This window comes from Podarcis liolepis, assembly GCF_965112155.1.
Source record: "Podarcis liolepis genome assembly, chromosome: 2".
Taxonomy (NCBI): domain Eukaryota; kingdom Metazoa; phylum Chordata; class Lepidosauria; order Squamata; family Lacertidae; genus Podarcis; species Podarcis liolepis.
In genome coordinates this window covers 35,217,730-35,243,646 of record NC_139555.1, presented here as the reverse complement: position 1 = coordinate 35,243,646, position 25,917 = coordinate 35,217,730, and the positions used below count along the sequence as shown (strand labels likewise).

Genomic DNA, 25,917 nt, shown 5'->3' with positions numbered 1-25,917 from the left:
TATGGCCCCTGAGGCCTCTGTTTGCTGGTCCCTAATCTAAACACAGGGTGAGCCACCCCAATGGCTAGTCCACCATAAGCACACTGGCCTTGCTGATTTTTCCTCAGATTCAACCATGAAGCTCACTGGATGCCATCAGGTGCTTCAGGATTAATTCACCTTGTAGCATCATGTCCCATCCTGCCCCCTCCCCCAGTTCTCACATGTGCACATATAGAGTGCATATGCACACACAGGACACAGACCAGCTGAAGAGCAAGGTTATTACCAACTCCACACTTACCGAATGATCAATCTCATGACCAAGGAGAGGGCAGATTACGTCCCCATTAGTGTTCTGGACTGGATAGAGAGGTTTACACCTCTCCCATTACTCCAGGCCTGTGTCTATTTTAATTTGTTTTATTAGTGTGCAGAGGTTAGCTCACTGCTCTATAGGACAGGTGAGACCTGAAAACAGTATGAGTACAATCTAGCCAAGTTTTACCCCATTTATTTCAATGGAAGAATTAAAGCTGTTTCTGCCGTTGAAATCAAGGGGGCTAAAAATGCTTGGCTTTGAATGGATCACTCCCTTTCTCCTGGAGACCTAGGTAGGTATAAAAAAGAGAGAAGGTAAACTATAATTATAATTTTTGCACATCGGCAACACTGTTCTGCAATTATAATGGTAAATCTCAAGCTGTATGTACCTATTATACGCAAGCAAGCTGCGTAATAGACAGCCACAATGCTGTGTTTCAGTTCCCACTGACTACTTTTTTGCTGTCCATAGCAATTAGAGGGTGTTTCAGTGCCGTAAGCATGAAGTGTTATTGGTTGTGAAATTATTCACAACTGCAACATGCAGAAACATTGATACAACCCTGAGTGATATATAACATGCATATGAAGAAACATTCCTTGCTACCCTGATTGTACCATCTGTATGTTTTGTAGTTTGGGGGTATTTGAGTTTGGTTTTCTTTGACTGCAATTGATATTGTGTGGGAGCTCTCGGAAGATTGAAAGTTTTCAGCCAACTCCTTGCCCCTCAAACGCAGGCATAATTTCTCACTGATTTGCCCTCAAATATTATGTCATGGTGCCTAATCATTTACAGTATTCTCATTTGTAGGGGGATTCAGTGCTGGTGAAAAGAGCCTGAGTTCCCAGCACTCTTTATTTTTTCAAATACCTTCTCCTTAATTTTCAAGCCAACATGTATCATATGTAAGCTCTCCCACTCCCTGGGTCCTGTCAGTACCAACAAGGATTTTTGTGATAACAGATTGCTGCCAAACAGCTAATGAGCTCATTCAGTGTGCAACTCTGAAAAAATCATCAAATTGTCACTGTGTTGAAAATGTGTGGGCTTGCCATATACCAAGGCCCTTTCTAGCAGTGGCTCTCTCTCCCCCGCCCCCGGCTCTGCTCCCCATTTTTGGTTTAAATAGTGATGTCAGGGATCAAACCTAGGAATATACAACACGTGCCCATTATTGTCATTGCTACTGAGCAGAGTTAGATGTAAACCAGGAAACCCTCAGGCTTCACACAAGACAATATTATTTCTAGCAGTGGCACTGCCAGGAAAGTGCTTTCACTATGGAGCAGAGACTGGCAGGGCAGGGCACCAATTGGCTCTGTGTTTCTGATGTGTCACCAAGATACCTTCTAGACTAGAGAACTGCCAGAGAAGTTTTATACTTTTTTGTGAATAAGAAGACGAATTACCAGAGAAATGCATTGGCTATAAAAAGTCATGCTTTCAAAACTGTAAAAATAAACTAGGCAGGCAGCCCACCTGAAGCATGAGGAGGAACAAGACAGGTTGCTCAGCCAGCATTCAGTTTCTTGGTGCACATATCTGTCATTTCAGTAGTGAAGCCTGGAGGAAGCCAGGCTCATCCCAAATCTAAGGGACACACGGTGATATTTGGGCCATAAATCCGTGGTAGAGCATCTGCCTTACCTACAGAAGGTTCCAGGTTCAATTCCTGGAATCTCCAGGTTGGGCTGAGAGAGACTTCCTGCCTCTAATCCTGGAGAGCTTCTGCCAGTCAGTGTAAGCAACACTGAGCTAGATGGACCACTGGTCAGACTGCCTGTGCCTTAATATTTCCCCAAAACGACTGCCTCTAATGCCACTGGGCTCCACTCACAGCCTGGGTTACATATGTATGAAACAGTTGTACAATCGTACCTTGGATCCCGAATGCCTTGGAACTTGGATGTTTTTGCTCCCAAACGCTGCAAACCCAGAAGTGATTGTTTTAGTTTGCGAACGTTCTTTTGGAACCCAAACATATGACAGGGCTTCCGTGACTTCCGATTGGCTGCAGGAGGTTCCTGCAGCCACTCAGAAGCCACGCTTTGGTTTCCGAACGTTTTGGAAGACGAACGGACTTCCGGAACAGATTCCGTTCGACTTCCAAGGTACGACTGTGTTTTATTTCTATAAATCTGTGCTATGCATACATTTTAAATGATTTACTGTACTGTCCTGTTATGTGTTTTTCAAAACTGATTTAAAATACCCACAGTATTAATTCCATGTAGCTGAGTGATAATCTTGGGCTAGCTTTGGCTTTCTTCAGCAAAGATAAGAATATTTGAGAAATGAAAGGCTCTGTGCCAATGCCTGGAGGAGCCCTTGCTGTTATTTAATTAGCTAAAATATTTCTTAACCTCCCATCAAAAGATTTCAGGGTTGCGTTTAAAAGTATGAAAACAATTGACACAGCATCGAAGTACAATATTAAAATAGCAACTAGCATAATAAAAGGCGGGCTAAAAACAATAAACTAAGGAACAGAGAATACAGTTGTAACTTAACATTTCATATGGAAGGCCTGGACAACAAAGAAGGTCTTAAATCTCCTACTGAAAAGATTGTAATGCCAGATGTAAACAGAGTTTTGGCTCCAAGCCTCATTCTCTCCCTATCAAAGCCCTGGGTATCAACTCCTCGTATCACCTCTCAGATAATATCCTTGTGATGTCTTTCCCGCCATCTCATAAACATGATAGCTGTTTTGGGAAAGGGGGAAAATATACTGAAATGTACTTATAGTCCAGCAAAGCCATCAGCTTGAGAACTTTGCAGTTCTTGGGGAATTAACAAGGCCAATCTACAAATTTTTGCTGCCTGAATTGGAACAACAAATAGTGCCCTTGCAGACCATTTGCATCAGACTCTAAGTTTGGCACCTGCAACATAAAATCCCTAAAGCGCCTCTCTCTAAGTGTAAAACAACAGTCATAATAACTTCTTCTTCTTCTTCTTCTTCTTCTTCTTCTTCTTCGTCTTCTTCGTCTTCTTCGTCTTCACAATTTATGGCCTTTTATGACATACAAAACAATTTATTTACAGGTAGGTAGCCATGTTGGTCTGCCGTAGTCGAAACAAAATAAAAAAATTCCTTCCAGTAGCACCTTAGAGACCAACTAAGTTTGTTATTGGTATGAGCTTTCGTGTGCATGCACACTTCTTCAGATACACTTCAGAAGAAGTGTGCATGCACACAAGAGCTCCTGGAAGGAATTTTTTTATTTTGTTTCGAAAAAAAATTATGGCCTTTTATGTCTGAGGCAGCCACCTCACTCTACCTAATGATAGGGCCAGGTGTTGATTCAGCAGTGTGAGAAATTACACAGCAACTGGGCACAACTCTGCCCCATCTGCTAGGGCCTAGCACACGGTAGTTCACCACGTGGCCCAAGGGCAGCATGCGGCCCTCAAGACTTTTTTTGGTGGCCCTTGGCAACATTTGACAACCTCCTCACTGCAGCCCTTACACTGCCTACCCAAAGCTGGGTAAGGAGGCACTGGACTTTGAGAAGGAGGCATGAAGGCTCTGACAGGGACCTAGAGTCCTCCCGCCTTCTTCCTAAAGCCTGTGCTGTGTGCAGTAGCACTGACTCAAGGTAATAATAATAAATAATAATAAATTTTATTTATACCCCACCCTCCCCAGCCAGAGTCTGGCTTAGGGAGGCTAACAACAGTAAAAATTACAGTAAAAACATGGTAGGGGTGGGGGGGTGGGGAAACCAATCTAAAATACAGGTTAAAATGCAATTTAAAATGCAGCCTCATTTTAAAAGTAGCCCATAGATCAAAACCATAAGGGGAGGGAAACATAAGGGTCAGACTGAGTCCAAACCAAAGGCCAGGCGGAACAGCTCTGTCTTGCAGGCCCTGCAGAAAGATGTCAAGTCCCGCAGGGCCCTAGTCTCTTGTGACAGAGCGTTCCACCAAGTTGGGGCCAGTACTGAAAAGCGCTTGGCCCTAGTTGAGACCAATCTAACCACCTTGTGACCTCCAAAATATTGTCATTTGTGAACCTTAAGGTCCTCCGCGGGGCATACTAAGGTACTTCGTTGCCTGAGGTTAAGGACAAGTTGCCCCCATCCTCCATTCCAAGTTGAATCTTATTTCATTGTCTACTGGACAACGTCCTTTGCCACATCTTGAGGACAGCAGGCTAGTTTAGGGGGCGCAGGGTAGGGCACCTGGCACACACAGTGCTGTCCTTTGACACCTTGCTACTTCTCTCCGCCTCTCCCTGCCCTGGCATCCAGCACCTTAGGTGGCTGCCTCATAATGGTAGGGCAACCTGCTTGCAGTTCCCCCACAACAGTTATTCTATCCCTAAACCTATATTAGCAACTCTGGGACACTAACACAGAAAGCCTGCACTCAGTATGCAAATCCAGTGTCACCTTGGAGACATTACCTCACTACTGGAGAAGGAGGGAAACCAGGAGCAGGAGTCTGGAGTTGGCGTGGAGTTTAGGAGAAGGTGATTAAATCAGTGTGAGGGAGCAACTTTGCTTCTTTTAATTTTTTCAATCTTGGGAAACAAAACAAAGCAAATCACTAAGGCCATTCCTGAAGCTCTATGGATATTTATGTGCTTGGAAACAGCAGAGGAATGAAGGTGTCCCAGATTGTTCAGGGGAAAGAGAGGAAGCGACCGTTAAGAGGAGAGAATGAGTTATTTAATGCCTTGGATGAATGCCAAATCGTACAAGGTTTGTGCGTGTGAATTTTGCTTTCAGGGGATGTAAGTGATCAGTAGTACTGAATAAATGTTTGCCTTGCTGCACAACAGAACCGTTGGAAGCTTGAGTGCGTGGCGTTAACAATCTCTCATTCTTAAACTGTAAATTGTTCGGGACAATGGCTCTCTGTGTGGCTACCTTGTGTTTACACCTCTTGTATGGCCCTCACCTCCTGCTGTTCTGCTGCTGTCAACTTTTAATCATAGTGATGGTTTCAATATCACTCCCTCCTCTGAGTAAAACAAACAAAAGGAAAAGCCCCTAATATGGCATATGAAAGCATGACTCCTCAAGGGCAGTTGCCTACAATATTGGGTTATGCAACTGAGAGGTGCATTTTCCAGCCCCCACCCCCACCCCCCGCAATCTCTTGCATCCTTCTCACAAACAGCGGTAGAGCTCTTGGATGTACTACTATACAGTGGTACCTCAGGTCAAGTATTTAATTCGTTCCGGAGGTCCGTTCTTAACCTGAAACTGTTCTTAACCTGAAGCACCACTTTAGCTAATGGGGCCTCCCGCTGCCGCCGCGCCACTGGAGTACGATTTCTGTTCTCATCCTGAAGCAGAGTTCTTAACCCGAGGTACTATTTCTGGGTTAGCAGAGTCTGTAACCTGAAGCGTCTGTAACCTGAAGCGTATGTAACCCGAGGTACCACTGTATATCCCACAGTATTCACAATTTAAAGTTGCATCATTTTGCTGAGGAGAACGTCTACAGTCAACAGGAAAAATACTCTGGGCATTTCAAGAATGATTTCAGCTATATAGTTACAAATCCAACAATATACTTGGAAGTTCAAATCACCTGTCAGCCTCAGGGCACAAAAGAAAAGAAAAGAGGAAGGCAGAAGTTTAATAAGGAAGAGCAATTCCATCTAAGGAATGTTTTGAATTCTGCTTTTGTCATGTTTTCTCTCAGGCTGTGGGTCTGTTCTAAATACTCCATAAGAATAAGAAAACTCTAAAGAAATCGCTTGCCACTAGCATAGGTACACATCTTGAAAGATCAAATGGGTACTAACAAGGGCTGGAATTCAACACTGGGCTATGCTACATGTTCCGCTTGCACAAGCACATCACCTTGCTGGACAGAACGATTTCCCTCTTCTCCCCATTCCCTCCTCCTCCCTGTTCTCGGTAGCGCAGGAAGAAAGCCGCATTACAAAAGTGGAAGCCCTTGTGGAGGGCTTCCACTTGAAAGGGTTCATTAGATCAGTGTTTCCCAAACGTTTTTGGGCAACGGCACACCTGTTTACTGAAAAAAAATCTCGCGGCACACCACCATTAAAGCCCCGCCCCGTGACGTCAGCGCGCAGCGTCACGCCGGGAGGGACGCACAAAAGTGAAAGTTTTTTCCCTCCCCCTTGCTGGGGAACCTCCAAGCTTTGGGGGTGGGAGGAGGCAGCAGAGCGAGGGACTGAGGGACGGCGGCAACTGAGGCGGCGGCGGCTGAGGCAGAGCTGGGAAGGGGGTTTCCAGGGGACACGGCAGCTCCTCGAAAGGCTTCTCTCAGCTGCGCTCAATCCGCCTCGGAGAGGATTTCCCCTCCGGTCCCATGCGTTCGTTTGGGGCATCGCTCCGGCTGCTCCCTCTCTCGCCGCGCAGGAGCGATGCCTCTCTCTGGCTCTCCCTCCGCACAGGCTGAGGGAGGGAGGGAGGGGCGCGTGTGACCCGTCTCTGCTGGGAGACCAAACCCAGCGAGGCAGAGTCGCGCGGAGACGCCCAGGCAGCGCTGCCGGCTGCGAGGAGGAGCGCCAGGCAGCAGCAGGAGGCGCGGCCTCTCCTCGCCGCCGCCGCCCCGCCTCTCGCCGCCCGACTCGCCCGCCTCCCTCCAGGCATCTCGCGGCACACGAGGCAACGTCTCACGGCACACTCGTGTGCCGCGGAACACCGGTTGGGAAACACTGCATTAGATTTTTCCTCAGCAGTATAAGCTTGGGCTAGGTAATTTATTATGGTTGTCACTGGAGTGCAGCTTTAGAATCTTGACACTCCTCACCTAATATTCCAGGCAGAATGTGAAAGAGTAAATTCTGTTTAGTTAACCTAAACCATGAATTGACAATGGGTGCTCATGGGGGCAGAGAGGGCTTCCTTGATGCCCACAGTGTCCCATTCCCATTCCCTGCCACCTGGTGAAATTAGGCTTGAAATAAGCTGTCCATGAAAGTACAGTGGTACCTCGGGTTAAGTACTTAATTCGTTTCAGAGGTCTGTTCTTAACCTGAAACTGTTCTTAAGCCGAAGCACCAGTTTAGCTAATGGGGCCTCCCGCTGCTGCCGCGCTGCCGGAGCACGATTTCTGTTCTCATCCTGAAGCAAAGTTCTTAACCCAAGGTACTATTTCTGGGTTAGCGGAGTCTGTAACCTGAAGCGTATGTAACCCGAGGTACCACTGTAATAGAAGGCTCCTGTGGTGAAGGAGGCAATTGCAAGGTGGGGAAGGGTACAACTGGAGAGGGGTAAGTTAAATTGTGTGTGTGGCGCCCACAACAGTTACTTCAGTTTGCAAGTGTACCCCTGGCTTAGACATTTTTTGTTTGTTTGTTTTTAAGGACACTATGAAAAGGTTTGTAAGCCCCTGTGCTACCCAACTGAGCCATAATGAGTTAAGGAACATAATTGAGATTAGAAAGCAATAAAACTCTAGACATGTAGCTTTTCTTAATAACTTTCACTTCTTCCGGGAGACCAGGGCGAGGCTTTTGCAAGAGTCCAAAGTGCAGGCTCCTTCCTGTCGGCACTCATTCTGTAGTTAAAGAGAAAATACCACCATCCAGGAGGCAGTGGCCATAGCTTACTAGTAGAGCACACACTTTGCATACCAAAAGTCCTAAATTCAATTTCCGGCATATCCAGGTAAAGCCGGAAAACACCTCTAGTTAGTGTAAAACAATACTGAGCTAGGTGGATAAGTGTGGTCTACAAAGGCTGCTTCATAGGCTAGGCTAGGCTAAAACGAGCAAGTTCATATTGCAGGAGTCTGGAGTCTGTGACATCATCAGTTACATAAATGTTAAAGTCCCTGCTAAAGTTTAGTGGTTGTGCACACAAGACAGAGCCTTCTTTGTGGTGGCACCCTTACTGTGAAACTCCTTTCCCTTGGAACTCCAGTTCTCTTCTTTGATTTTAAAGTTCAGGCATCAATTGAAGACCTATTTGTTCACCCAAGCTTTTGTGAGATAATGGTGTTCAGCACCTGGCTATATATTTGGTGATGCTGAGATTCCATGCTATGGTTCATTGGAGGATATTCTAACATATTTTTATGCATGCATTTCAATAGACTGGATGTTGTTTGAACATTACTGAACATTACCCTAAGCTGCGTGTAGTAAGAAGAGCGATATAAAATGCAACAAACAATCAATCTGTTGTTTATGTGAAACCTCTGACACAATGCTGAAAGACTGGGGGAAAGGAGAAAGTGGCGGGGGGGGGGAGAGAAGAAGTGAGCGCTTTCTCTTATCCCCACCCCCACACTTGTACATTCAGGAAGGTGTCTAGGTTTTTGTCCCTTGATAGCAGCCCTTAAGCTTGTGTGATACTGGAAGATGAACTCTTTCTTGTGCCCTGCAAGAATCATCCAGTGCTACCGCAAGCAAATGATACAACAGCTCTTTTGTTATACCCAAATCCCAGAAGATATGAAAGGACTCTGTGTTTGCTCCCCTCCCCTCTCTGTCTGTCTGTGGGCTGCTTGCTGTCTCTGTGGTGGCTTTTTTTTTGCACACACCCTTCCAGAATTCTGTTTTCGCAAGGCCCACAAACCTCCCTCTTCATCCCTGAAAGCTCAGGTACAAAGCACAGAACTAGCGGGATGCAAGTTCTCTCAACCGTTTGGTCCAGCAGCTTGATGCTTCTTCTTGAGTCTGATGTAATGCTAATATCAACTTCCTAACTCTCTCTGATTGGCCGTTTCAGACAACCCATGATCCTGAAACCTCGTGATAGGAGAGGCTATAAGCACATACACTGTATGTAAACATCAAAACAGAGAAGGTCCCTCACAACCCAACCCGCTTTGGTAGTTGGTGAAAGAATAATGCAAGATTTCAGGGCTTACACAAAGCTTTCGCTCAAGTAGAATGCAGAGGTAGATGTTTAGTGAAATGTGGAGGATTGCACATGTTTACGTCAACAGACGTTGGCCCAATAAAGGTACCAGCCTGCCCATTTGGCTTACCTCCCTCTACACACAGTAGTGGCTGCCTACATGGGTGTAGTCAAAGGGAGGGGCACACACCCCCACAAAAATAATGGAAAAGCATTGAAAAAGGCTGCTCCCCGCAATGTCCTCTTTTTAGTATACCCTAAAAAAGCTTAACAACTTTGGCTGCCCCCCCCCAAAAAAAATCCTGGCTACACCCATGGCTGTCTATGTGTATTTTGGGAACATCTCCAACACTTGAACTTTGAAGGACCCGAGCATCTTGGCCAATTGTTGCAGAAGCAATATACGTGTTGAGGGCGGCAAAGCACCCAGCTAAATGTGATATTGGAGGTCCATGATCCAACTTTTTCTCTTTGCTTATAAGATGCTGTGCGATATGGAGCTTATTTGGACTAGGATTAGGGTGTTGGAGAGAGAGTTTAACCCTTTCCCACATACCATTTCTTTAAAGCAGGGGAAATGCAAGTGTGTGGTAGGTCAGGCTTAATCCCATTGTGGATTTTCCATGATGTCTTGTTTCTGAGCTGTTTGCCTTTGTGCACCAGCATGGCCAGCGGGTGGCAACCCAGCTGTATCTCTGTTTACCTTTATAGTTTGATCCAGCTGCTATTTTTGTGTGTGTGTTCAAAAATGTTAACATTTGTCCAACTTTGGAAGAAAATTTAATGTATTTACAGAATGTGTGTGTGTGTGTGTGTGTGTGTGTGAGAGAGAGAGAGAGAGAGAGAGAGAGAGAGAGAGAGAGAGAGAAGGATGACAGTAGAATAAATGTATAACTAGGACAATGGGGATGGACCTGTGTTGAGATTAGTGCTGGTTTCTAAGCCTTGAGGCAGAAACTGCCTTCATGTTTTTTGACTGCTCTCTTCAACCCTTATGCCTTCCATTTTGCATAGCCTACTCTACTGGCACCGTACAGAATACAGAAAGAGACACACAGCCTACACATGCCCACCTCAAATGCACAATTCCGCTTTGGACATGGAAGTGGAAGCCCAAAAGGTGCGAAGATGAGACATTTGCACATCTATTTGGTACTGTTTTATAAGACAAAACACCTCTGCAGACAAAGCATGAGATCTAAGTACAGTAATGTTGCAAAGGTGAGAAAAAGGGCAGAGCTTGAATCAGAGGATAAGAGAAGTGTTAACCAATATGAGGAAGTACTGGGTGGGGGAAACTGGGGTTATAATGACCCAGGAAAGAAATGTTTCCTAGAAGAATTTGGCTTGAAGGAGGAGAAGGGAGCAGCTTGAGAGATAGCGAAAGAGAGACTGCAGGCATACAGATAGCAAAACGGAAGGCATGTCAGATAGCCCAAATGCTTGATATCACAACTTTTGGCTGAGTCGCAGACAAGCTGGTTCCTGGTTATTCCCTCCCACCAGAGACAAAAAACAAAACAGGCCTCTCATTCATCACATCAAATCTATACACAGTCGCCCTTCACACAAATATGTCTTGTCTGACTTAGTAGAAGTTCAGCTCTTACACAACCTCCTTGTAAAAAAGCAGTGAGGCACCTGTGACCCTTTAGAAGTTGTTGGACTCCAACTCGAACTCTGGGTCCAGTTGGCTTCATCTGAAGTTTTTGGGCATTCACGGAGAAGAACTTCATTTACTATACTAAACAGTTCTAAGATCAGAAGGGAGAACAGTCAATTGGGGGAACCAGAAGTCTTGTCTACTTAAGGACAGTCAATTATTCCAGAACTTAATTTCTAATTTCTGATGTGAGTCGTTTTGCAGAAGTTCAATTCTCAGCTTATATTTGTAAAATACAGTAGTTTGAAGTTACACTAAAGAAGATGCTAAAGAAGTAGAATAAGCTTTTGTCACCATAGTACTGTAGATACATGTCAAGCAGCCTCCCCCAATTTGGTACCCTCCTAATGTTGTTTGACTACAACTCCCATCACCCCTATTGCTTGTGCCGGTTGGGGCTGATGGGAGTGCTAGTTCAAAACATCTGGAGGGCACCAGGCAGGACTCCGCTTTTCCACACAATTAAAAACTCTGCTCAAGGCTGCTTACAACATGACAAGATTTACATAGTTACAAACATAACAAAAGTAGCTGTGAACAATAAATAAAACATCCCAGAACCAAACTGAACGATTTCCACTTTGATAATAATTCATAATAAAATCTTAAAAGAAAGATGCAAAAAATTGGGAAAGGCCGATAGAGGATATCTTCAAGTATAAGGTATAATTTTAAGTACACAACAGTAAAGAAGTATGTGTAACAGGTATCGCTACTAGATATTTTGCTACCACCCTCTGTCATCTTTCTGAATGAGGCTGCATGGCAGCAGGGTGTAGCTACATCCTCAGAATTTCTTGCAGAGAGAGAAGCCTGTGCAAGGAACTAATACTCCACCCCAAACAGAACTACAGTAGCAGTAGTTTTATGGCACCAGAGCATTGTATACATCTGAAGCACTAAGAGGAGATAGCATAGACCAGAATTGAGACCAGTGGTCTCTAAAGCAAACGATAAAGCTGTTTGGGCCTTGAAAACTCATTAACCTGGAGCAAATCTCTGCTTTCTGTTTCCATTCTTAGTGTCTGCTACAAAAGGTTCTGCCAGGCACACTATTATTTTGAGCAGTTGCAACCTTTTCACTAGATTCCTGCTGCCTCTCCATGGTTTGATCTCTTTCAGGGGGGAATTCTGGGCTTCAGCCTCACCCCATCAGTTAAGCTACACACGGTACATTTGGCAAAGACCAGCCTGCTTGAGGAAGCACGGACAGGCAGTACTATGTATTGCCAACAATGGATGGCAGGAAATCTTGATAAAATGGAAGAGCCAGTGGGGAACAACCAGCACAATGAGGGATATTTAAGAGGTAAGCCTCTTTCTTCCTCTTGTAATATACACAGCAGAAAACCCTGAACACCTGAGGATTTAGCTCAGCTTAACACCATTGTCCTTGTTCCCTTTACCCAGTGCTCAGCTATCTGTTTAGTCCTGTAGCACCACTTCGTGAATGTCCTTTCCATTTGCTAGCTCTCTTTTCCTTTCTTTCCAGGTGATTACACTCTCATGACTTAGCCTTCCTATCACAAGTCACAGGGTACACATTGGCTAGAAAACATTTTGCAGTGGGCTGTATGGAGTGCACAGAGCCCCACGTGAAAGATGTGTTTTAACATACAAAGGGAGGTGTTGGTTGCCATTTACAGAGGCAAGAGGCCAGTTCTCTCTTTCCTTGCATTCTTACCCACAGGCAAGCTGTTCCCCGGTTTGCTGAAGCTCTGCTGTTAAAAGCTAAATGGGCTTGTGCATTATTATATCAATGGCAAATGCAGAAATCCCTTTTCTTCAGGGAAAAATGAAACACTGCCTATTTGCCCTTTAAAAAGAAGAAAGAAAGAAAAATCTAACCTTTAACAATCATTTGGACCCTGCTGGATTCTGCTCGCCCCTCTTTTGAGATTTAAAGTGGATCCCCAGCCTGGACGCCAGGCTCACTAATCTGGCGGGGTGTGTAGTGGAGCAGACTTGTTCTCTGTGGCTCCAGAAGGCAGGACTAAAACGAATGAGTGGAAATTGCAGGGAAGCAGATCTTGGTGAAATCGTATTGTCTGCCTCACTATTGTCTGCCTCACTATTGTCTGCCTCACTATTGTCTGCCTCACTATAGGGTGTCTGCCTCAGAATTCCCACCATCCCTGACCACTGGTCCTGTTAGCTAGGGATGATGGGAGTTGTAGTCCCAAAACATCTGGAGGGCCGAGTTTGGGGGGGCCTGCTGTAACCCATTCTCTGACAGCCACTCTACTCTCCTGTCATCACATATAATTCCATCTTATTTGTCGTTCTGTCACGCTTCCTGCTTATTCTGTTCGGAGCTGTCTTTCACATTCAGACAGTCCTTCACAAAACCTCATGCACAGTATTTCCCTGACTTATTCCATCCCTCACATTTGCCTTCCTTTCCTGGACATGCTACATCAGAATCTGCAATCAGGACAAATGTTTTATTTTCAATTAAACAGAAATCACATCACAACACTGTCTGAAATACAAACTCCTATCAAGATAAGAAGCTTGAGTATGTGTCCATCGTCCCAGACTTTAATAAATGATTCATCTTACAAAAGCACAGCTTCTGTCATCTCCCCAGCCCACCCCTATAAGTGCTCCTATGCCTTTAACAAATTTAATAGTTGCATGGCAGGTAGGCATTAAACAGGTTAAGCCTCTTCAATCATTTGTATCAACATGCTAGGATAGTATCCACAAACTGAACATCTGCCTAGAAACTGTCCATTATTTCATAATACAAGTTGCATACCAGTGCTGGTGGCTTGTGTGAATGAATTACAGACACAGTACAGCTTTTTTGTGTGGTTGTAGTTCAAACAAACAAATCTCCAGGAAGAAGGAAAAAACTTGCCTGGCTCTGCAACATCAAACTGGCTGATCAACAACTTGTGCCAGGTTCAAGCGGCGCAAAGAGAAGAGAAAGCACATTACAAACTTTTTGAAAGTATACATGAACGCACAATGTCCTAAATTGCCTAGTGCCTACCTGGGTGAGAAGCCCTACACTTCATTTAACGTCTCTCTGGTTAATCGATAGGCAAAAAAAAAATAAAAATAAAGGAAGCCCAGTGGCTGAGAACAGACATGAATTAATTCCACAAACCTCATTAGTGCTGGGTCTGATTCAAAGTCCAAATCCTGTGCAACAATCCAAGTAGCAGGCACCCACACACCAAGCCAAGAAATTCCTCTAGAGGCAAGAGTTGTGCGGGGTGCGGAGGGAGAACTTCACTGCTTCATTGCCATTTCCAAATGAAAGTGGTGCTTTTTTTCCTGACTCTTCCCCCGCCCCCAGCTCCCCCAACTCCTGTTTTTATTTTAGATGCCAAATGGAAATCCTCAGGAAGGAAGGCAGGAAGAAGGAACTGGTGGATGTGACATACCTTTGCAGGGCTCCTGGTTCCTTCTGATCAAATGCTGCTGACTTCTACCTTCTCTCTCTCGCCTCTCTCTTTACTTCTGCTTTTTAGCACCCTCTGGCTGCCTTTCTTTCACCAAGAGCATATGGAAGAGTTGCAGAGCAGTAATGGGAACAGCTCTCGGGCAAGTAGAGTCTGAAGAGACAGTTTTATTTTAGCTCAGGTGTGCGCACAGAGGGGAGGAGGGGTGGCTGTCCGTGACTCAGGTCTGTCTGGCATGCCTGTGAGTTACGCACACCTGTATGGGCAAGAACAGCTCGGGCAGCCAAGCCTGCACTCCTTTCTTCCCAAACACATGCTCTTTTCTCGAAGGGGGGAAAAAATGCTCCCACCCACAGGAAAAGGGGTTGACGCTAAGAGTGAGACAGAGCCCAACCCGGCTGAACGGCTGCAACGAAGATTTGCAAAAGGGGTTGTTAGATAGCAGGGGAAGGAAAACAAATCTGATAAGCTTTATGGTGCCACAAGAGGATTCGCTCCAGTCCTTCAGTGTTTCATCCACGCACACACATGAAAGAAAATTGGCTGGATTGCTGCTTTGAAGTCCCTTTTCCCTCCAACCCAGTTTTCTGTCTCTTTAGAGCTTGGCCCTCCAAACGTCCTATGCTGTGGAAGTCAAGAGAGCATTGTGTTTTGGTATTTGAGCCCTGCCGCAGCCCCCTGAGGAAAGGTCAGTAAAGTTCCTGCTATATCAACAAGCTCCAGCTCCCTATTTCCTTCGCTGCCAGACAAAAGCTTAATGACCGGCATCCTCTGTTTGTACCTCAAATAGGTGAAAGAACAATTGGACCCCACCATCTCTAGATTAAATACCCCCAGACTAAAGCTTCCCAAGTCTGATTATACATCAGCCTAATTCCGCTAACTGGTGACTTGAAAGCACAATCTTGTTTGTGCAGTTGGTCAGTACAGAGCTGGCTCTTCCAAGCGCTAAGCCACGAGATGTGTTTTAAGTGGGGATCATGCAAGAAGTGGTCATCTTTTTTACGTCCTGTGATTTGCCCTAATAAAAGTCCACCCCAGGCTAATTTGCAGTGTGTAAACAAAGATGCAGCTATGGTTGGGAATTAAGGGAGAGAGGCTGCTTTGTACTTTTTCCCAGCTGCTACTATGTGCGTCTCATAATTTATAAAGCATTTAAAAGGTTTTTAAACCAGGCCCTTATTTCATCAGTAGGCTGGTTCCTAGCTGTGCGCCCTATGAGTTTTTCAAGACCAGAAGGCTACATAGATTTATTTCACATGCCAAACTGTGCTCCAAGTTCCAAAAGTTTAGGGTGAACAGAATCTAGATCAGTATCTACCTGTAGATCTCTAGGTAATTTGCAGTAGATAAACAAGATATTTTTGACTCCAGATGGCTTAACAATAGGAACAACTCCCACCCCCACCCCAAACTGAGATGTGAAATGAGCAAAACTTAAAGGGAACCAGGAATTGATTTTTGTGTAAAAGGTCAGTGAACTCACTTCTGGTAATGAAAATAAATCCCTGGGCTGGAATAAACTCAGAGGTGTCATCTTCCTTAGTTCTAAATGTTTGTCCACCACTATTTCAAAGCCATCATGTTGCACATTACCCTGGTATATGCATATTTCTGTACACATTATTACCTGGCTAGAGAACTGCACTGTAAAATTAGGCGTGTGGATTTTGAAGGATGGCTGTGTTTCAGTTCACATATTGTTTTGGAGAAAGCGAATTAGGCAAGTTTTTAAATGCAAACTGAGACAAATTTCTCTCCCATCCAAGAAAAAACCAACACACAAAGTAGATCCACAAGCTTGAAGTCGGCTCACTCCTGCTCTAGACAATACAAATGTAAATAATAGAGAAGGATGCCACTGCCAACCCATTGTTAGGATCCATCGCACTGATAATCAGGGTGGGAGCTTACTGTTAAAAGCATGCCTTACAAAAACCCCACACATACACTATGTAAAAGAATGTACGTTTTACCACCCCACCCGCCTCTCCTTCTCTCCCCTCTCTCTTGGCATAGGCAAACTCTTGCCCTCTAGATGTTTGGGACTACAATTCCCATCACCCCTAGCTAACAGGACCAGTGGTTAGGGATGATGGAAATTGTAGTCCCAAACATCTGGAGGGCCGGAGTTTGCCTATGCTTGTTATACTGTATACAACACTAATGTCTCACACCGAATGTAACTGATCTGTAGAAAAGACTCTGTGGAAAGAAAACACCAAGAGAGACAATGCACATACTTTTGTAACCAATAAAATCTTTAATAGATTTTTTTTAAAAAAAACAACAACAACACAAAACATTTGCTACCAGATGGCTGACCACCTCAAAACGAATAATCCTTCACCCCCTCACCATATTCCTCTGGATTTAGTGACAGTGAAACTGCTTGCACCAATTAATAAGGCAGAATATCCACAGGGAATGTTTATTTTAACATGCATGTGTCAAGGTGATCTATTTATTAAGACACCTAACTTAATTTCACTGGATTTATTTTCAGTGTATGCGAGAGGAGGCAATGACTATGGCAGGAACTCCCTCACTCAACCCAATTTCAGCCCTCTGGTGCAGATTTGGGGAGGGTGCGAGGTGTGCATGAAGAGAGGGTGGTGGGAAGTTCTGTTGCATAAGTGTAAAATCCTTGCATTCTCAGAACAAGTTTGGATCCCACCCAGTGCAACAGAAATGGATCTAGGAAGCCTGAGTTTGAACCTCACTGTGTCCATGGACCTATTGGTATAAGAGTTTTGTCAAAGGGCAGCAGAAATAGCAAGGATTGCACATCAGAAAGGGATGCTGGAGAGGGTAGGACCAACTTGAAGAGACACAAAATCTCACTGCTAGGTTTAGTAGACCTTTTACGGAACCACCAGTTTAGAAGACAGCTGTGCACAAGGCTGGAATACAGAAACCCCAACATTATTTGCATCAAGTAATTCTGAACATTGTGGATTTCTGGAGTTCCTTTGTTGGAAATCTCTGTTGATGTGCTGGCTTCCATAAGCATTGTCAATGTTCAGGATTCCATGTGAGTGTAGGAAAAGATCCCTGCCCTTTAGGGACAGCAGTCAAGAGACAGAAACTACACCTGATGTGTTAGCACAGGGGCTGAAGTTTATTTGTTTTTATTTACCTGAAGCAGGCACTTAGGCTGCAATCTTGTGCAGAGGAGAAGAGAGGCACCTCAATCCTTCTTAGGGTCATACCCCCTTATTCCAGAGCAGCCTTTTTTTAGGCATAGGTATGACATTATTTTCATAGTCATTCATTCATTATTTCTGAAACTTTCTCCCCTTAAGTGTGTATAGAACTGGACAGCCTTAGAATACATGCCGTTTATTCTGCTTCCAGTGCATTCCTACCACTGGTGTTTGAAGCCAAGTACACATGACATTAGCCGCAGTCTATCTGTATCTTGTATTTCTCAAGAAATACTCCTGTTCATTGTGTTTTCCTTGATTGGAAACACATCGTAGTTAAGCTAAGGTGCATACAGTTCAGACAGCTGTTGCACATGCACCAATTACAGCTTCCTTGAATAGGAGCTCGGGATGTTCCAGGTACGGGGGGGAAATCATGCAATGCCCATGGGGTGTGTAGAGCAATCTGGTGTGTAGAGCTAGTGTGGCTTGAAACATAGGGGGTGAAAACAACATTGCTGCATTTTAAGTCTCTGATGTGCACATACCCTTAGAGACGAAGTGCTTTCAGCTGCTGCTTCATCATCATCTGAGTTACTGTTTATTGACATGTTGAAGTCACCTTGAAAATATTTTATTGAAAGGTAGGGTGAAAGTATTTTTTAATAAATAATATCTGATAAGTAAAATAATGGCTCTCACACATCACATGAGATATGGTTGAAAAGCTGCTTTGCAGCCTCAGTTCCACTAATAAAATGGGAATAGATGTTGGCCACATTTTGCTGTAGAGACACTTTCTGATCCCAGTAGCAAATGTTCTCCCTCCCTGCGAAAAGTGTTCTGTAGTTTGTTTGTATTATTTTTGCACGTTTGTTCCCTCCCGAGAAGGATCAACTTTGCTGCAGATATTCTGACTTGAATCTAAGGTGGCCAAATGATATAGCTGTTCTTATGTTGAGTCATTTAGCGAAATCTTCAAGAAAGGTGTTCAGCTGTCAAATTTGTAACATAGCTGCATGTAACATTTGTCTGACATGCAATGGCGTTATGGGGTGTCTTTGCATGTGTTGATGCATAAGTCTTCCTCCTGAAACATCTGTGGCTTGGCACTTTTGTCCTCACCAGGTTCCAGACCAATATTGAAACACTGTCTGGAGGAGGGTGGGGTAGAACAACAGGTAAGGTAATAGTCAAGCTTTCTTTCTTCCAGCTGTTACAGTTGCTAGATCCCAAGAAAACTTAGGAGCTGATAAGCAGACACCTGTCTGGCTGAGGTTATCCAACACTGTCTAGTTTGAACAAAAACATGTATAGTGGTACTTCGGGTTACATACGCTTCAGGTTACATATGCTTCAGGTTACAGACTCCGCTAACCCAGAAATAGTACCTCGGGTTAAGAACTTTGCTTCAGGATGAGAACAGAAATCGTGCAGCAACGGCGTGGCGGCAGTGGAAGGCCCCATTAGCTAAAGTGGTGCTTCAGGTTAAGAACAGTTTCAGGTTAAGAACGGACCTCCGGAACGAATTAAGTACTTAACCTGAGGCACCAATGTAGTCCCAATGTCTATTTACTGAATATTCTGGCTTCAGTTGAAAACTGTCCTTGCAAGACTTTTTGTTTAAGTCAGACGCACGCATGCACCCCCCCCCCCCCCGTTTTTTTAAATTTGCATGCCTGCTTATATGGCAGTGTTTCTAGTTGCTTCCCCCCATGGGCCAGTTTTTTGTATGCAATTGTAACAGTGGCTCAGGAAACTCTTTCGTGGCACCCCATACTGAAGAACACTTCTTGTGTTCCACAGGTGGGCTGAAGCTGAGCCAAGGGCTTGTCCCAAAGCTTTTCTTTTTTTAAAATGATAATCAGAGTTCCTGATAAAAAGAATGCCTTTGAACTTGTATATATTGCTTTTCCTAAGAACTAAGATACACTTATCCTAAAATCTTTTGCAGATGATCAGTTTGTAATAATAAACACTCTTTCTGCCAATTTGTCACGTAGGAATGATCTCTGCTTTCAAAGAGATTCAAGGACATTGCATTATCTCACTACTTAAAATGGCTTTATTGCTGGGAAACTGCAGTCTTTTCCCCACCAGCAAGAGGAGCCAATGCAATGTGCTTTTTTTAAATGCATATCACAGGAATGGTTTGATTAGTGCCCTTGAGGTCACGGAGCGACAACTTGGTTTCCATTTAGCAGTTTCACACCTCACAGAAAGCCTTTAGACTTTTCCTTGAGCCTTCAGGTGGACTTATTGCTGAGGTAAACATAACAAACTTTACCAACCCCACCTTACAAGCTCCAAATGGTGAACCTGGAGGCTATGGGTGTGTGCTGCTGCTGCTTCCACTGTGTAGCTTTGAGAGCTGCAGTGCAATGGGAGCTGTTCTAGCATGCCAAGGAAGGGTGTTTCTAGAGGAAAAGAAGGTTCAGACACTAAGGGCTGTATTCAACTAACTTTTACTCAGAGTAGGCCCATTGAAACTAATGGACCTAAGTTAGCCATGACCATTTATTTCAACTTCTCAGTAAAAGTTAGTTGAATATATAACCCTAGCTTACAGAAGGCTGAAAACAATACATGTCAGGAGTAAACAGCAGTAGGGAGAGGCCGTTCCTTTGGTGTTAGTTTGCTCTGACTTACAGGATCAGTGAAAGCTGCCTTACTTAAAGTCAAGACTTTTGGCCTCTGTAGCTCAGTAGCATCAATTCTGACTGGCAGCAGCTCTCCAGGGTTTCAAACAGGAAATTTCCCACTACCTGGAGATGTCAGAGATAGAATCAGAGCCAATTTGCCTGTGAAGCATGTAGTTTCCATGATCAATAGATCTCCCCCAATGGCTCACTAGGCTTAGAACATGCCTATAAGGAATGCCGGTGTGAGGAATGAGGATGTTGCTTTTTCACATAAGTCACAATGCTGGAACTAAAAACAGCTTGTGGTTAGAATGCTTGCAGCTGGGACTAGTGGTCAGGTTTGGCTCTGTCGCTTGCGTCAGTATGTAAATGCATAGAAACATAGACCAAATAAGGAATACGGTAAACAGAAGTGGTGGTTGTCGAAATCTGAGGAATGGATGTCAACAAGGGCAGGAATGTTAGTAGGAAAATTAGGGGGTTGTGATAGGCTGTAAACCTTTTAATACCCAGCTAATGGGGAGACAAGGAAGGGAAGTTGCGCTTTGGGTATAGGGAATATAAGCTTATGCTTTGTCAGTTTTGGGTGGACACCGGCTCTTGCAAGAACGTATGTATTCAATAAACTCTTTGCTGCTTCACCAATTTTGTTCAGATTGTATTTTAAGGAATGGGCTTAAGGGTCTTAGGACCCACTTCTTACATTTTACAGCGGGTGTGGTCTCTTTCCAGAGGGTTCCCTTCATCATGGAGAGCATGGCATCAAGTTGATAATCTGGAACAGACTTGGAGGGGTAGCAGGGCAGAGAGGAACTTTGCCACAGCATCTTAGCAAATTGCTATTAGTTTCATACTCACTATGGGCATGCAGTGAAAATAGCCAGAGTTGTGCCGAAGATTTAAAAGCAGGTTAAACCATAACAAAAGGTGGTATTCAACTAAGTTTTATTCCAAGTAGACTTAACACATGGGTTTAAGAAATGTTCCTTTCAGTGGGTGCACTGAGAGTTGAATATGAATATGAAAACAAGGAACAGCTAGTCAGCCGCAAGAAAGCAGTTGTATCTGACTATAAAGCGTCTCCTCCAGGAGACTCAATAGCAGCAGCAGTTCTGACTCATTTTGAGGGCAGCGAGGGAGTTGTCAGAGGATATATGATAAAGCTCAGCAGAACGATCTCTCACAAACAGCATCATTTTTCAGAAGAGGGGTGTGGAAAGGAAAGCAATCCAGAGCATGCCCTTCTGAGCCTTTACAAAATCTCCATACTTTTTATTTTCACTCCTGTTTTGATAAGCACAGAGGCAAGAATGTTGGCCTGTAAGTATTTTTTTAATATAAAAAAAACATGCCAAGCTTTCTTCTCTTTGCTCAAAGCAATTTACAAAATCAATATAATAAAACCAAGTATGAAAAAACAAATTTAAAAAGTCAACTACACCCCAAGTCAAGGAGCAGCTAAGTTAATATGGAGGACTGACAGCAGCAGAGGACTGATAATCTTAGGCATAGCTGGGGCTTACTCAAAGGCAAGTGTGCAGAGGATCGCAATCAATGGGACACTTTTTAAGACTATTGGGACAGGGAGTGTTTTGGTTTAGAATCTTCTGAAAAGACTGCAGGGGTGAATACTGGTAGACATGCCCAGGGAACTCTTTCCGTAACCGGCCCCATTAGTAAGGAGCTTCTGTGCCAACAGTGCACAGATGTAATCTCCAAAGGCATTTTGTTGATGTTAACATATATGGGGGAGAGGCTAGCTGAGGTATAAAGGCCTACACCATTCACATATTCAAACTAGTAGCATGAACTGTCTCTGGATAGAATCAAGGTAGTGCACAAGAAGACTTGAGAGGCTGCATTCTGACCATCTGAAGCCTCCCCTTGGAGCACTTTGCAGTACATAGTTCCCAGTATACACCACCTTTCTTGTGCTTTTAGGCCTAAGCTTTTACAGTGTCATTTTCCATAGATGGTTATCAACTTGGATCGTTTTAAAAGAGGGTTGCAGACCAATTAAATCTGGTAGACTTGATGCCTCTGAAAATTAGTTGCTGGGAATCATTAGCAGGAGAATGCTGTCGCTGTCATGTTCCGCTTGTGGACTTCCTCCCTGAAGTCTGGTTGGCCACTGTGTGGGAACAGGGCTCTTATGTCCAATTTTTAGATATTAGTCAGCTATGTTAATAGAAATGACTGAGTACAGTGGTACCTTGGTTTATGAACTTAATCCGTTCTGTAAGTCCTTTCATAAACCAAAACGTTCTTAAACCAAGGCATGCTTTCCCATAGCAGCAGGGGATTCAATTTACAAATGGAACACACTCAACAGGAAGTGGGACATGTTCTGCTTCCAAGGCAAAGCTCACAAACCAAAACACCTACTTCTGGGTTTGCAGCATTCTTAATCCAAGTTGTTCATAAACTAAGCTGTTCTTAAATCAAGGTACCACTGTATTTGACTCTATGAGTTAAAAGTATAGCAACAGTATAGCAACAGCACCCCTAGCATTTTCTCCTCCACCTGTGTTACACTTTCTTCTACCAGTTAGAATGGAAGATTAAACACCGGCAGCAAAAAATGACTTTTTTTTATAAAAAAAAAGTTTTTATATTCCAAAGTTGAGTTACACAGGTAAGAAAGCTTATACAAATCAACAGCATCTTTGTCATTAGAATGGTGAAAATGGCAGCATTATTGCAATTATACAGTTTGGTACCTATGTCACTAACATGCACACTGACATTTAAAGGGGGCAAATGAGCTCTGGCACCAGCTTACATCTGTAGAAACTACTTGGTGCTTCTTTCTGTTTCACAAGCTCCTTCTCCTCAGTAGAGTCCAAATTATGCGCAATGGTTCTCGAACGGCTAGACATAAACATCAGTGTTGATTTGCAGTTTCAAATGTCCAGGCTTTCAAGCCCCAGATGACTGAAACTAAATAGGAGACATAAGGGCAATCCACACAAGTGTCTATCATGGTTTGCATGAAAGTGAGCCTATATACAATCAATTCTTTATGACTCTTACAATTATCTGCAGGAAAACTGAATAAGGCACCCCTGCCTGTAATTGCTGGAGGCAAAGATGAGAAGCGAGAGCAAGTAGATGTCACTCATTATTGAATGGTTCACAGTGCAACTGATTGACTTCAGTAGTTTCTCGCTCAAGTTCTCATTTCAGAGTTCAAAGGATCCTAAGACAGTCACAATTATAATACAACATTTAGTGAACTAATATTTACACACTGACATTTCATTGCACGCAACTCAGTAAGGGGCAGCTCCTCCAACAAAGAGAGCTTCTTCACGCATAGATATCTGTTGTGATTATGCATAGCCACCTCCTCCTCTTCTTGTGTGTCCATTTTTTAAACAGTCTTTCGTTTTTGCACCAGAAGGAGAGTATCTCCTACCCCTCTGACTTCTGCAAGTGGTGCTTTTGGCATGAATCAAAGTCAGTCTCTTCACTGCACTCGTCATTGCTTTGCCTTTTTCACTATGGTGCCAACTGCAGAGATCACCGTTGTTTTGGAGCCGCTTGCACTGGTTGTGACAGTTACCACAGCTGGCAGTGTTGCAGTAGTAGTGAGAATGGTGGGTTGAGCTATTGTTGTCACAGGAATGGCAGAATCCCACTTGCTTTTCCTCTTCTGTGCATCTGTGTATGTAAAAAGCAAGCATTAATTTCAGCAGCCAAGATCAGACAAGAAGCTTTTTGTCACTATTCCTTGAAGAGCAATCCTTAAATGATGACGCTTTCAGCCATTCCATGCTGACAGAACCAACTTACATGCTCCAAAAAGCATGTTGCACAGCCCTCCTATGACTGTCCCAATTTAGAATTCTGGTAGCAGAATTTATATAACTGAATTATTTCTTCATATCAGTAACCCCCTATTAGTGAGAGTCTAGTACATCAGGGAGAAGGATTCTACTAGTCCAAGGGTGGCCAACTCCCGAGGGACTGTGATCTACTTTCAGAATTAAAATCTGGCAGTGATCTACCCCCCTTTTTTCCAAAATACTTCTACCAGTGTCTATCAGCATGCTTGTTCTGGTAAGAATGCTCAACTTCTGCAGATAGGATTACATAAGATACTTAATTTTACAGTTTCATGAATTCTGTTCTAAGTTACTCAGTTTGTATTGGCTGCAGAATCAAGAGTTTTCTGCTTTCATCAAAAAAAATTCAGATCCTGTAGTTTTTTGGGGGCAAACTTTTCAGGCGCCAAACATAATTTGCAGTTTATTTGCTCTCTCACAGTAAATGCCAAAAGGAAGAGACATATGATGAAGATTCCATGGCTTTTGTGTGTTCCAGAGTTAAGATTCCAGAGTTAAGATGCAAAGTCAGGATGTTTAACTTACCACCACCTGCAGTGCTGGCTGTTGTGGTGGTTGTAGAGGGAGCGTTTGTTGTTCCTTTCTTAGTGCCTGTTACAAACTCAATCTAGAAAAGAAGTGGAAGCAAATCATATTCTGTACTTAAGATACCTATTCGTTGGCATTAGGAACATGGCAAAAAAAGGGTTTATGAGCAGGACATCTTTGTTGACTGTTGAAGACACACAACTATATAAGTTGTTAGAGATTCAATAAATGAAAACACAGATATAACTAGCTGCTAGTAGTTAATAAAAGCTTTGTGTGTGTGTGTACACACCCACACAGCAGACAAGGTAACCAACTCCATCTTCAGACTCAGATGGAGCGATTTTGGAGCGACAAATTCTAGTCCTTCTCTAATCCCATAAGATACTTCAAATAATGAGGTTAGAATCTCACGTTCCTTCACTGTACAATTTATGCTTCTGCAATTCATGTCTCTACATGCATGACTTATATGGTCTGCATTACAGATGACAATCTAGCAACCAGAGAAACCACAGTCTGAGCACACGTCTCCAAGTCTATGATCATGGGAGAAAACAGTATCACAGAGCTGGGCACTTATTACAGGAAGTAAAACAAAAGGGGCAAACTGAATGACGGAGACAAAGAAGTTAGCCACAGAAATATCTGCTGCCAGAAACTCTAAACTGCTATGTAAAGGGGTGTGCATGTCTTGCTAACTATTTAGGTAATGTACACAAATTCAGGCCTCTCCTAATTAAGTCTGCTCTGTTTTATGATGGATAGCAATGGGGTGGCTCTGGATGAATGCATAGATAAATTGTGAAGTATCACAAATAACATCTCTTGCTCTTGGTTCAAGAATACTGGAAACCCATATAAAAAGCAAATTTCTGATTTGCTCAGTGTGACTAATAGAAATTTAGTGATTGGGTGGCTAAGCATTTGGATTAAGTTCAGTAGAAGGAGCACAGATCATAATAATTTCTCTATATTTTGAAGTTATAATCTGGTACCTTAGTTCGCTCCTTCTTGGCCTTTTCCAGCTTGTCCATTTCAATTTTCTGTGCTTTCGCTGGAAATAGAACCACAGAACAGTGAGCACACTCAATAGATTCAACACCGCAAAGCAATTCTGAATCCCTATTAGAGCTTCCCATATCAGGAGGATCAACAGGGCTACAACACTTAAGAAGATACTGATAGCATGGATTCTTAAGTGTGCCTGCTTCCCAAAAAAATATTTTCGGTGTAGAGCCCTTTCCAATAAAAATATTCTCCCCAGGACACAGCCAACAAGCAGCTAGTTTCTTCCCATTCAGATAAAGGGGGGGGGGAATGGTATAGATCCTCAGGTACAGTGCTTTGAGCTCCTTAAAGAAAAGGCACTGTACAGATAAATAGGTTCAATTAAACCATCTCTGAAGTTCCAGAATCATTTACGAACACTAGAGAGGGTATCAAAACAAAAACTGGATGCAATACCTAGTGCCTCATAATAGGAGTCCTCAGACCACCCATGAGGATCAAACATGTCCTAAAAGAGAAGAGAAAGAAAAGTTATGTAAATATGAATTTTAAGATATA

At 43.6% G+C, this 25,917-nt stretch overlaps 2 protein-coding genes and 1 long non-coding RNA gene across 22 annotated transcripts in view; 1 reads left to right on the top strand and 2 right to left on the bottom strand.

The window, feature by feature from the left end:
* The window catches only part of ITGB4 (integrin subunit beta 4), a 68,350-nt gene extending 53,562 nt beyond the window's left edge, over positions 1 to 14,788 (bottom strand). For 8 of the 19 annotated variants that reach the window (XM_083487322.1, XM_083487329.1, XM_083487332.1 and 5 more), the window contains exon 1: positions 14,167 to 14,788. Coding sequence is in view for 8 of the 19 variants with exons in the window: in XM_083487323.1 (XP_083343449.1) it covers positions 13,887 to 13,891 (5 nt within the window). In the remaining 11 variants the exon portion in view is untranslated. Of the gene's footprint in view, positions 1 to 13,769 lie in introns of all 19 variants that reach the window. The other 11 variants (XM_083487311.1, XM_083487328.1, XM_083487331.1 and 8 more) reach the window with 5 other exon arrangements.
* Positions 79 to 16,457, top strand: LOC310699490. Its single transcript, XR_014522108.1, has 3 exons — positions 79 to 2,418; positions 11,894 to 12,080; positions 14,784 to 16,457. It is a non-coding gene; the product is annotated as an uncharacterized lncRNA (long non-coding RNA).
* A 4,828-nt stretch (positions 16,458 to 21,285) lies between these two features.
* The window catches only part of SAP30BP (SAP30 binding protein), a 35,510-nt gene continuing 30,878 nt past the window's right edge, over positions 21,286 to 25,917 (bottom strand). For both annotated transcript variants that reach the window (XM_083487389.1, XM_083487388.1), the window contains 4 exons: positions 25,816 to 25,867; positions 25,347 to 25,405; positions 24,346 to 24,427; positions 21,286 to 23,635 (listed from right to left, as the gene is read on the bottom strand). In XM_083487389.1, the coding sequence (XP_083343515.1) occupies positions 23,454 to 23,635; positions 24,346 to 24,427; positions 25,347 to 25,405; positions 25,816 to 25,867 (375 nt within the window). In that variant the 3' untranslated portion in view covers positions 21,286 to 23,453. The remainder of the gene's footprint in view (positions 23,636 to 24,345; positions 24,428 to 25,346; positions 25,406 to 25,815; positions 25,868 to 25,917) is intronic.